The sequence below is a fragment of the Notamacropus eugenii genome, chromosome 1 (assembly GCF_028372415.1).
Source record: "Notamacropus eugenii isolate mMacEug1 chromosome 1, mMacEug1.pri_v2, whole genome shotgun sequence".
Classification (NCBI taxonomy): Eukaryota; Metazoa; Chordata; class Mammalia; order Diprotodontia; family Macropodidae; genus Notamacropus; species Notamacropus eugenii.
In genome coordinates this window covers 259,570,367-259,582,996 of record NC_092872.1, presented here as the reverse complement: position 1 = coordinate 259,582,996, position 12,630 = coordinate 259,570,367, and the positions used below count along the sequence as shown (strand labels likewise).

General features: G+C 49.7%; 1 protein-coding gene across 2 annotated transcripts; it reads right to left on the bottom strand.

The window, feature by feature from the left end:
* Window positions 1-2,279, bottom strand: NEUROG3 (neurogenin 3). 2 transcript variants are annotated; one of them, XR_011971591.1, is made up of 3 exons: window positions 2,009-2,279; window positions 822-1,820; window positions 1-271 (listed from the first exon to the last, which is right to left on the bottom strand). XR_011971591.1 is itself a non-coding variant. In XM_072628749.1 (2 exons), exon 2 carries the CDS (start codon window positions 1,817-1,819, stop codon window positions 1,151-1,153), a length of 669 nt encoding a protein of 222 aa, XP_072484850.1. In that variant the 5' UTR covers window position 1,820; window positions 2,009-2,279; the 3' UTR covers window positions 374-1,150. The 2 variants fall into 2 exon arrangements, 1 of the variants encoding a protein (XP_072484850.1); XM_072628749.1 differs by lacking the exon at window positions 1-271 and having other exon boundaries at window positions 374-1,820.
* Between the last annotated feature and the right edge of the window lie 10,351 nt (window positions 2,280-12,630).

Sequence of the window (12,630 nt, the reverse complement as noted above, 5' to 3'; positions counted from 1 at the left end):
AATACAAAACGGAAATTAATATAATTTACTGTGTCCGAGTACCAAAAAATATCATTCCAAAAGACATCATAAAAATCACGACCTGATTTCAAGAAGAAATATTGTGCACCGCAGGTCCGGTGCCGGGGTCCTGACCTCCGCCCAGCGAAGCGGGGCGGGCTTCGAGGGATAAGTCAGAACGATGGCCGCAGGCACCGCCTTTTGGTCCTAGAGCTCTACAGAATTCGGACCTCACCACTGTTCCCATCGCCGGCGGTAGCTCCGGAAAGTGCTAGAGGAGAAAGTCGAGCGTCTTCTCCCGGGACTGAGTAAGAGAGGAGCTGGGGGGTCGGGACCCGAGGAAGGGGAGGGGGAGGAAACTGGGGCGGGGCACTCCCATGGGAAAGAAAGCAGCCCCAAGAGGAGGAGGGAAGCGCTTAAGGTATATGAAAACAGGGTTTAACCCGTGTGTGAGAGTGTGTGTGTGTGTGTGTGTGTGTGTGTGTGTGTGTGTGTGTGTGTGTGAGTGAGAGAGAGAGAGAGAGAGGGAGAGAGAGAGAGAGAGAGAGAGGGAGAGAGAGAGAGAGAGAGAGAGAGAGAGAGAGAGAGAGAGAGAGAGAGAGAGAGAGAGAGAGAGAGAGAGAGAACAGAGACAAAGGCAGAAATAGATATAGTAAGAGAGAAACAGAAACACATGCAAAACGACACAGCTAAAGACAAAGACGTCCAGAACAAGACAAACGCCGGAAGAGAGACATCGAGAGAAATGGACAACAGAGACGAAACATATAGAGACACCAAGAAGGATAAGGAAATGGGGAGGGATAGAAAAAGGTACAGACCAGGACGGATGGAGAGACCGGAGGCAGCAAAGAGCAGGTCAGGCAGACAAGCATGTGGCCATGAGAAGGTGAATTTGATTCAGGCACTATTAATCCGATCTTCTTTGCAGGAGTTCGGTAGGACCTGTTGGCTAAACTGCAGACACATTCCAGCATGCTGACTCTTGGCGTGCTCGAGAAGGAATATGCTTAAGTCCACCAAACCTGGAAGAAGAATATGAAATGGGAAAGCTGCCCAAAGGCTGAAGATCGAGTGCCCGAGGGCATGCGCCCACGCGTGGGCGTAAGCCCTAAGAGCCCACTCGGCTCTCAGGCTCTCTAGGGCCCCTTTACACAAAATCGGGGAAGGATAGACCTTCGGGACCCAGGCAGACCGGGGAGCCTGCTGGGTGCAAGGGTGTAGGCTCCTCCAGCGAGGCAGTGGGGCTCAGGCTGCCCGCCTGTGAGGCTGGAGAGTATAGAGAGCCCCACTCCCCAGGGGAAGAGGAGGCACTGCCGGGGCTGCTAAGCTCCCCAGAGGGGAGCGGTGGGGCCAGGCCCAGACCCAGGCCCAGCCCTAGCCCCCGGAGACCGTGCTCCCCCATGCGAAGCGTCTCGGTCAGCGCCCAGATGTAGTTGTGCGCAAAGCGCAGAGTTTCAATCTTGGTGAGCTTGGCGTCGTCCGGGAACGTGGGCAGAACGCCGCGCAGCGCGTCCAGCGCCGAGTTGAGGTTGTGCATTCGGTTGCGCTCGCGGTCGTTGGCTTTCATTCGTCGGCTGCGTCGCTGTCTGCTTAGCGCCGCGTCACTCTTGGGACGGCTGCGCCCCCCGCGCCGAGCCCTGCCCTTCTTGGGGGCTCCCCGGGACTCGCTTTCGGCGCAGCTCCGCGGTGGCGCTACCCTGGGACTGCCCGGCGGAGACAAAGCACAGGAGGCGCACAGCCCGGCGTCGGTGGCTGTGTCTGAAGCTCTCGGGAAGGACGGCTCGCTGGTCACCACGCAAGCGGGTTTGGGGGACATCCTGTAGTGGGCAGGAAGAGCAGTCTCAGCGGGACGCCCACCCCTGCCCCCGTGCTAGCTGGGAGTCCCGGGGCTCAGTCCCCTGGGAGTGGGGAAAGGTCCAGAAGCCCGGGAACCTGCTTTGGTGTAAGAGGACACCCGGCCGCCCCTCACCCAAGGACCCCAGGGTGCCCCCAGAGAAAGTTTTACCTAGCTCCGAGGGGAAGCGGCAGAGCACAGCCGGGGCAGAGCCGAGAGCTTGCCTTCCAGTCCTCCCGCTCGCCCCAGGAGAGGTGCTGGCTCAGGCCTCCTGGGGCCTCTCTGCTCTGGGTCGGTGACCACGGAGGAGAAGGAGGAAAAAGGGGTAGAGCCGAGGCAGGACCAGAAACGCCGCAGGCTGAGAGTCCAGCACACTACCGGAGGGCCCTTCTTTATATTTGCTTGCCGCCCCAGGGCCAGCAGGGGATTTCCGGAGCCACCAGACGTGTGCCCCCCTCGGAACGCTTTATCTTATCGGCCCGGGCCGGGAGCGTGCCTGCCCCACTGCTGGCTGCCCAACGGACCAATCAGCTCGGCGGGCCCTCGGGGCCCCGCCACGCGAACCCTCCCTCCCTTTCCCCCCTCCCCCGCAGGGCACAGCTGGATAGGGACAAAGGATCTGGGGGCGGGGTGAGGGGTGGGGGGGAATCATTCAGTCTGCCTGGAGTTCACTGCTCTCCACCCGCTGCGTTCCGGTAACTTTGGGTTCATCAAAGATAGACCCTCACTCACTCGGCGAACCAGAACTTCCTCTGGCTCCCTCCCCACCTGCCCCACTCCTCGGCCTCCTCACGATTTCTTTCTCTTCTCTCTACCCTACCCTGTCACTATCTTTACTCAAAGACTCTTCTGGGTACCATTTAATTCCCTGGGGAGCTGGAGAGTGTGAGACAGAGATGGTCAGAGACAGAGAGCCAGAGAAAGGAGGGAAGTTACAGAGCGCTATTGTCTCCATTCTCTGGCCACCCTGAGATCTGGACTACAAGTGTTTTCAAGGGGTCTGGCCTACGGTGTACAGGATGCAAGGTGCTTGGAGGACTGTCTCACAATAGCTCGGGCTAATGCCCTTCAGGGAGGCCCCTTTGTGTTCCCTGGGATGACTGAAGTGAGGGTCCTATAAGTCACTTAATCTCTCTCAGCCTCACTTTCCTCCACTTTAAAATGAGAGAAAGCTGAGAAGTGGGTGTGAGGAGGGAAAAGAAAGGAGCCTCAGAGTTGAGAAGTGGTGTGGAAGACTAATAAGATCAGTGACTTCTGAGTCAGAAGACAGGAGTTCAAGTCCCAGGTCTATGTCACCTTGAGCACATCATTTCCCCTCTCCTGGCTTTAGATTTCCATATCTGTAAAGTCAGAGTTGGACCAAATGATCTGTAAGACCTCTGTCAGGCCCTAACATACTATCCTGTGAATGTCTGAGTTCTTTGATGATTTATTGAATGCAACCTCTCCTCCCTCCCACCCCAAAGCAGAAAACCTCTTTTCCCCATATCCCTTCTATTCATTTCTGTCCTGGAAGGAACCTCCAGATGTCATCTAGCCTATCTTCTTGCCACCAGGAGTGCAGATAGACATTTATCCTATGCTTAGGTATCTCTGGGGCAGGAAATTCCACAAGTCTCTTCTCTTATCTGTTCCAAGGGCTTATAACTGGGATTGTCAGGAGGGTCTTCCCTCCCATCTTCCCTCTTCACCTTTTCCCTCCTCTAAGTTGTCCTGACTCTGCCTCAGACAACTGGAAGTCTTGCTTCCTGGAATATCATAGGATGGCAAGTCTGTGCCCTTCCCCAACTCATAGATGTGTAAGTCAGAAGGTACATCCAAGGATATTGAATTCAAGTCCCCACCCTCAGATTTTACAGATTGAGAAATTGAGGCTGAAATATTAAATGACTTGCCCCAGGTCATGCAGCTCATAAATTATGGCACTTAGATACAAGCTCAGAGATTTTGGACTTTAAGTTCAAATACATCATCCTTTAAATCACCATCTTCTCCTGATGGGTTCACTTTAGTGGCACCACCACCCTTAAAGCTGCTGCTCCCCCCCCCCCCCATTCATGGATTCCCTGGGAGAATCTTTCCTTGGGACACTGTGTACCTCACAGTGTTCTGACAAAGGGTTCAGAGGGTGATGACTCCAGGGTCACCTCTCCTCTCCTGTGACAGTAGATCAGGCCCCCTGAGTTTCCAAGAATGCCAGTTAAGAGAAGATTCTCTTTTCTTCCCACTCCCTTCCTCTTGGCCCCTGGAAGCTGAGCCAGAGTAGTGGGTTTGACATGGCCTCTATCTGAGTCACCAGGGCTGGATGGAGTTGTAGAAATAGCTGTGGATTTGACATCCAAAGAGTTGGGCTTAGCTTTGTCATAACTAGTTACATGCTCTTAGGCAAGCCACTGAATTACTTAGAACCTCATCCCTATTTGGAGGAAGCAATGATCTTTAAAATCTTTTTTCAGTCCTAGCAGTTTGTGATTCTGAGTTTGAGAATCTCAAATGTAAAATGCTGACCCGAGAGAGAGAGAAGAGCAGAGCAGAGCAGAGAAGAGAAGAGAAGAGAAGAGAAGAGAAGAGAAGAGAAGAGAAGAGAAGAGAAGAGAAGAGAAGAGAAAGAGCGAGTGAGCAGAGCCCCATGAGTCCCAGGGGATAGCAGAGGCAGCGTCAACCCTCAGGCCCTTGACAGCCAGAGTTATACTTTCTCCCTTTAGGACTTTAAAGGCCAGTGAGAGATGAATCCATCTTGACTGCTGTTTGCTTCCTGGAGCAACGGCAGTGACGATGGAGTGGAGGAAAGGAGAGAGCGGTGAGCTCTCTCCCGGTTGTTTGAAATGCATATCTCTTCCAGGGGATATAGTTCCCAGAGATTTAGAGGAATCTCCATTGTTGGGAGAGGATCTTGGGATTCATCCCTGGAATCATTCCCAATCTTCCCAAAAGCTACCAGGGACCTGCTAACCCTTCAGGCCTCTGACTGAGACTTGTTCCTCAGTGCGCAAAAAAGGAGCCACGGTTGGACGCGCAATGATAAGGGGAAGCCTCCAGGGCGCGAGATATTGCAGAGCTTTCCCTCAAGATACAGAGGGCGGTGCTGGAGGTCTGGAAGCCCCTTGGGCTCAGGGATCGGGGCCAATCCCCTCTCGCCCCCCTTCAGGGGGCGCAGCTGCGCTCTCTCCAAATCCAGAAAGCCCAAGAGCCGGGGTGGAGACGCAGACGGTGCCGGAGAAGTCCAGCGCGCAAGCGTTGGTGCTGAAACAGTTCCTGCCTTGGCTGGGCGAGCTGGGCCCTCAAGCCTGCAGCTGGCCTGACGAATGAGGAGGGCTCTCGGGACCATCAGCCCTCTGACACCCGGGCCTCTTTGCGCACCTGGGGGCTCCAGAGGCGCAAAGGGGACCCCGGGCGAAGCCGAGGCACCTGGAGACCAGGGACGGATTGTATGGGAAAGGAAGCGGCAGAAGGGGCCTGCGGCCTTCTTGTGTACTGGGGGGATCTTTTCAGCTGATGGGGCGCTTTGAGAGCCGCTTCAAGGGGGAGGGGCAGGGGGCCAGGGCTAGCTGAATAGCGAGGGAGCTGGCAAAGGAGCTGGATTCTCCTTTTCTCTCGTCTTGGCCTCCGCACTAAAAGAGGGCCGCCGGACCAAAATCTGGCTAGCGAGCTTCCCCAGCCGAGCCTGGCCACTTCAAACAGCCCTTCAAACAAAAGGAGAAGACGAGAAGAAAGCCCCACCTGCCCCCAGTGTTTGCTAAAATAATAATAAATAGATTTCGTTTAATAAATAATTGGAAGAGATTGTAAAGTGGAGGGCTTTGGAAAACATCGCGCACGGCAGCCCATGCAACCAGCCGTCACCTGCTCCCAAGCGAGCAACTTTATTGTTAAGTCACCCCCACACCCCCGCCCCAGACTTGTCCGTCTCTGATAAACTCTCCGTGCTTCTCACAATGACTGTTTACTCATACTTAGCACACTATTACCTTTGCTGTGATAACCCTCCCCAGGGGAGACGTGGCCTGGAGCTTCTCGCCACACCTGTCCTAGGAACTTACACACAGGCCTGGCATCGAGTCGCCCTCCCCACTGGGGGCCCAGCGGCCGTTTACTTTGCCCCAATTGACGGCTCATTTATAACAGGTTGACTTCAAGTCCTATCTCAGCCCTATTTGTCTTATTTTATTGAAAACATATGGTCACCAGGGGCTCAGGAGCCCCATATTTCATCTGCCAGGCGCTGGGGAGGTTCCTCAGCCTGGAGCTGGCTGGCCCTGTCGCTGCTTACCCAACTGCTGGCGTGCCAGTTACAGGGGGGGTAAAGGGGGGGTTGTTGGAAGGAATAAGGATAGTGCCACACATAATCTCCCTTTCCCTGCTAGTTTTCAAGAGGTCGCCTCCACCCAAGGAGCCTTGTGCGCTCCAATCTTCTCTGTGTTTTTCCCTTGGGTAGGTGAGAGGGCACCATATGCCACCCCCGAGGCGCACAGGAGAGCGTCTGGGGAAGGAGCCTCCACACAAAGCGAGGACAGTGTCTGTTGGGGGGGGGGGCGATTTAGGCCCTTTTATTCCCAGCTTTCTTTTCCCCTCTCGAACTTCCTCCCCCTCCGTCTTTACTCCTGACAGCCTGGCTCAGGCCCTGGGAAAAAACGTCTCCATGGCTGGAGGACTAAGGAGCCGGTGAATGCTTGAAAAGGTGCAGGGCGCACGGAGACACCTGTTGCAAGCGCGCCTCTTCTCAGCACCCCTCACAGATTGTGCTCGCTCTTCTTCCTCTAGAGCTGGGGGGAGGGGGAGGCAGAGATACGTCCTGTGATTTATGGTGACATATGTTGAACAGATCGGTGTGCACTCTTCAGAGGGACACACACACACACACACACACACACACACACACACACACACACACGGAGGCACGCAAGATACTCTCCACGAGAAGCAGCAGCTGCTTCCCTCACCTTCCTGGAGAATAATAAATACCTGGGATTCGAGCTTTGGTGCCCAGCCTCTTCAGAGCACAACGCTTCCTCCCCCCAAATCCCCCCACCCCCACTCTTCCCCAGCCCAATCTTGGCAGCTTTGCTTTGTGATCTCATTGTAGGTCTAATAAACGCACACTTGTTCCCAGAGTCCGGAACCGGGCACAAACACACGCAACAGAGAATGTAGCAGAGGACACAGATGCAGAGCGCAAGGTGCCCATATGCCCAGTTCTTCAGCAGACCCAGCCAATTCAAACATTTCTAAGATCTACCCTCCTCTTCTCCACCCCCTTTCTCACTCCCCTCCCCAACTCTCAGTCTTTCCCACCCATCTCCTGCTCTCCTCTCACAATCGCCCTGGTTCAGATACTCAGCTCTTCTCTTCTCTGCCTGAACTATTCCAACAACCTAACAGTTTCTTTTTCCAGCCTCTCCCCTCTCCTATCCATTCTTCACAAGGCTGTCAACTTTCCGAGGCACAGACCTGTCCTCATTTCCCAAATCAAAAACCTATTTTCCTTAAGAAAAAAATGAAAATTCCCTTTGCTTGGCTTCAAACATTTTCCGCACTCCCACCCTCCAGCTTCATTTCACATTGCTCTTTGATTCATTAGCTCAGGGGGTCAGCCAGACTGGCCCACCGAGGATTGTTCCCAAACCCACTATGTTCTCCTACCTGCCTGAATGGACCAGGTGCCTCCAGGCACTCCCGTCTCATCTCCCAAGTCTGATGAAGCCCATTGTAGTCTAGCTCCTCTGGGAACTCTTCCCCATCACCCCTGACCCCAGCTGTGAGCATTCTTTCCTTTATCTAGTTTTTGAACGGACTCTGGTTTCTCCTAGCCATTATGCTCTTTCGTTGGCTGCTTTGTGAGATGCTTATATTCTCCCCCACCCTCCTGTCCCACACCAGAGCAGAGGAAAAGGTCTGTCCAGTCTCTACCCTTGTCTCCCCCAGTGACCAGCATAGGTTTTGGTCCATAGCAGGAGCTTAATAAGCCTTTATGGGAAGAATTGAACAACGCAGGACTTAAGTGCCCCCAAACCAGGCAAGGAGAGTATGGAGAATGCCTCTGAGACTCCAGTTTCTCCAAACGATTTTCCAAGTACTCAAAGGAGGGCAGAGCAACCCTGGAGAGGAAAAGCCAGGCCTGGACTTCAGAGCCTCAGCCAGCAGCAGAGCTGAGCCCAAAGCTGGCTAGGAGCAGATTGGGCCTGAAACCCTCTGTGCCACTTGCGCCAAAACACCAAGCCTCGACCCTTTCCCCCTTGTCCATCTGTAGCCTGGGTCTGGGGAACCTTACTTGACTCCCCTGGGGCTGCTGGTAGACATTTCCAGCTCCAGAGAGATTCTGTTCTCACTTCATCTTAGATCTTGGTGGGTCCCCTGAGGTCCAGTCTCCAAGAATGCTTGGGGGCAGGCTCTCCAGAAAAGATCTGCCTGGGGCAGAATCAAGGGGAGGGAAGGTCAGGGGAAGGAAAGTGCAGAACTCCTGTATCAGCGCCTTTGTCCTTTCCTTGAAGTCCCAGTTTGGCAGCCCCCAGCAGCCAGTGCCTTGTGCTTTGGCTAGAAGAACTTCCAAGAGGCAGCATGGGGCAATGAAAAGAGCCCTGGCCTGAGAAACAGAGGGACCCGCTTGACAGTCCAGACCCAGCATTTTGGCATGTCTTTCTACTCCTCTCCAGTAGAAAAAGAGGACTAGATTGGATGGCTCTTGAAGGTCCTCCAACTCTAGAGGGTGAAATGTCTGGAAAAGACCAAGAAATCCTGGTCATCAGCCTTATTTCTGAGTATCAGTTTAGAGAGCAAAGAAAGTTTCTTTGTTGGGGAGAGGTCTCCATCCTCTAGGGAATGCTTTTGTGGTGACCATAACCTGCCTTTGCAGGTTGGCTCTGCCTGGTGTTCTAGCTCCTGAAAAGTAGTCTGCTGAGGCAGGGACAGTTCCATGAAATCCAAATTCTGCCTTCTGGTTGTTTTGTTGTGTGGTAGGAGATGGGGTGGGGAAGTGGAGATGGCAGCTGAGGCTAGGGGACTGTTCACTTCTCTGTGGAGCGCTGAGTACAATTTATTCAGTCATGGAAGGGATAATCAGGCTGAACCTGGGGAGGTCCAGATGGTTGGGGGGAAAAATTCACTCTACATTAAATTTAGGGATCATGGGCTCAAAGGACCAGAGATTCTGAGACTCATTTTGCATATGAGGAGACTGAGTTACAGAGACTAACTAACTTGCACAAGATCACACAGGGAAACCAAGCAGAATTGTAATTCTCTTCCTCTTTCCCCCACATTGGCCTCTATTAATTCATTCTCTGGAACCCTTAGGATAAGCCATAAGACCAAAGGAACATAGATTTGGACCTGGGAGACCAGATTCTATTTTACAGAATGGAATCTGAGTCACAGAGAAATTAAGTGACTTGCCCAAAGTGACAGAGTAACAAAGATAGGATTCAAACCCAGGTAACTCTGATTCCAAATATAGTGACATTGTACCCTATGGTAAAGTATGGGAGAATATCACTCAATTTACTCAGAGGACCTGGGAATCAATTCTGGCTCTGCTGTTGTACATTTTGTGGGACCTTGGTGAGACATTTTTCTGGGTCTCATTTTGGTTAGACTATATGATCTCAAAGGTCCTTTCCAGCTCTAAATTCTATAATCCCCAAAGAAGATTCCCATAAAGGAGTACTGTGGTGGTGGAGGGAAGGAGGGGGTGACCTGGAAATGACTCTTTGACCCTGAGACTTTGGTCTAGCTAGTTAGAGCTGGCAGCCTGCATCCAGACTGGGGACAGATGTTATAATCTTATCAGGTCTTCAAAAGGGGTGAGAGTTGAAGGCTATTGAAAACCTCCTGAGAGTAGAACTTGGTAGGAGGGGAAAATATGCAAGTTTTGATACTGAAAAGGACAGATGGTCTTTTCTGAGCCCTGGCAAAGACTGGCTCTAGGCCTTATAGTCACATGGATGGATGGAGCCCAAGGTAGGCTAGGTTACAAGTGACAGGGTTGAGCTTACCATAAGAATAACTGGCTTTGCCAATGCCTAGGGAGTAGACTGGCTTGTTGGGATGTAACTAGGTTTTTCTCATCATTCCTGATCACTTCCTCCCTCACAGTCCTTCCCCACTCTCCAGCTGAAAGTGATTTCTCCTTCCTCAAGTCTTCTTAGAGCCCTTTGGCTCTCTCCTCTGCAATTTGAGTTATTCACGTATCTGCCTCTTCTGCTGCCATTGCAAACCTGGCCTAGATGATGACTAGGTACACTATAAATTTATTTTATGTAATTACAATTGGAGCAGCTAGGCACTAGACCTGGAGTCAGGAAGACCTGAGTTCAAATTCAACCTCAGACACTTACTAGCTGGGTGAGCCTAGGCAAGTCACATCACCCTGTTTGCCTCAGTGTTCTCATCTGTAAAATGAGCTGGAGAAGGAAATGGCAGACCCTTCCAGTATTTCTGCCAAGAAAACCCCAAATGGTGTCATGGAGAGTTGGACATGACTAAACGTGACTCAGCAAAAGTAACTTGGGCACACATCATAGCTCAGCAATCTTTTTATTCATTTCTTATTGAAACCCTATAACTATTTCCCCAAACTTTCTTCCATATCAAGCCCCTCACTCTGTCTCTAGTAATACTCCTCCCCACCACACACCTCAGGGGATACCCTGACCTGCTACTGAGAAGACTGAGACAATTCAGCCCTAATATATGCTCTTCAAATTGAGTTGAATTTTCTCCCACATTCCATCTTTCAACACCCTCCTGTTTTTACTGCTTCTCTCATTCTTTGTCCTAGTGGGAATGGTTGAGAAGGTCCTTCTTGTCAAGACCAACCCTTTCTCTGATCTCTGCCAGTGTTTTCCATTAATTATTTTCTCTTTCATCTTCAGTCACTTCCAGTCTAATGAATCCTTTCCCATTGCCTATAAAGTACTACAAAACTAATCTCCTCCTATGCTAAAAAACAAAACCCTTCACTTGGCCTTGCCATCTCTTCAAGCTATGTACTATACCTCTCTTCCCTGTAATGGATGAAGTCTTAGAAAAAAAGTTTTCTGTACACTCCTGTCTGCACTTTCTTACCATCCATTTACCAATCAACCCCGAGCAATCTTTCTGATCTCACTACTCTAATGAAGCTGTTCTTTTAAAGGTCATTCATGACCTTTCAATTGCAAAATCCAGTGACTTTTTCTTAGTCCTCAGCCTACTTGATCTTTCCCCAGTATTTATCACTGTTGACTCCCCCTCCCCCTCCTTGCCACATGGCTTTTTCCCTTGGCATCTGTGACAATGCTCTTTCCTGGTTCTTCCATCTGTTTGACTGTTCTTTCTTAGTTTCATTCCATAAGTGTGAAGCTTTTCCCCATTCTCTTCTTTCTTCTTTGGGGATCTCATCAACACATACACACACATATTGCTTGTCTATATATCTTGGATACTACACCTTTAACGGAGAAATTTGATACAAAGTTTCCCCCATTCCTCTACTTCCCTTCTTATGTCTATTGTAGGGTCCAAAATTATCCAATCTGCAAGAAAAACTATTGAGATAGAGCTCTGAACCATTGACCATCTATTAAAGGGACCTGTTCCCTTAAATGAATGGGACTTTAGATCTTCCTCGTGATCTGAGATGCCTCTTGGGTCCCAGGGCCTCACCTTTATAGGTTTTGATACCTAGACACCCAGAAGAGGCAAAGTAAAATTCAGAATCTCATCGGTTGGTAGACCTTGCTTTTGACCCTTTAGGAAGGTCAGAAATTAACAGGGGTGGTCACAGGATGGGTAGGGTAAGATCATCTCTGCTTAGCGATCATAAGATGGTCCCTTCCTCATGTTGGGCAAGAGAGAGTGATCTGCAGGAACAAAAGTAAATTGGGGGACTTTCCATATCTTGCCAAGACATCCCGCTCATGCTGGGTTTGGTCATCAGCATTCTTGTGGTTAGACAAGTGAACTTCATAACTAGTAAATAAGAGGTGAACAGCAGATTTATAGTTTTAAAGTTTGAGAACTACTATAAGAAAGAACCTATCTTATCTAATTATCACTAAATGATATGTTTAAAAATATATGAATTAAATATCTTAATATTATTCAATATAGGTACATATATTAATAAAAATAATATATTAATATTTGTAACTTCCATGTTAGGTGATTAGACTGCTTGAACGTATATTACTATCACTAGATAAGTATAATACTAATAATCACTTACTCCTGTGGAATGACACTAAACTGATAAATACTGATTGGAGTGAAATAGGGGGCTAATTAAAATCATCTTTGTCATTATGCAGAAGCTTTTCAGTCTCCAGTAATCAAAGTTGCCTGTTTCACCTTTTATAATTTCATCCATTTCTTGTTTGGTTAATAATATGTTTGTTACTCTTAGCTGTAAGAGGTATATAATGTTTCTTTTCTATTTTGTTAAAAATAGGATGATTTTTAGTATTAAGATTCCATATCCACTTAGAATGCATTGGGGAATGTGGTGTAAGGTGTAGATCTAAACCTAATTTCTGCCAAATTGCTTTCCAGTTTCTGTAATAGATTTTATCAGATAGGGATTTTCCCCTTAGTTAATTTATGTATCCTACTTAATCAAATACTAGGTTATTGAGTCCTATCATTTCTGAATCTCCCTTGTCTACTGTTTCATTGATGTAATCTATTCTTTAACCAATACCAGATGGTTTTGATGATTGTTGCTTTATCTCTACTCCATCATATCTACTTCTTTTCATTATTTCCCCTGATATTCTAGATCTTTTATTTTTCCAAGTGAATTTTGTTATTATGTTGTCAAG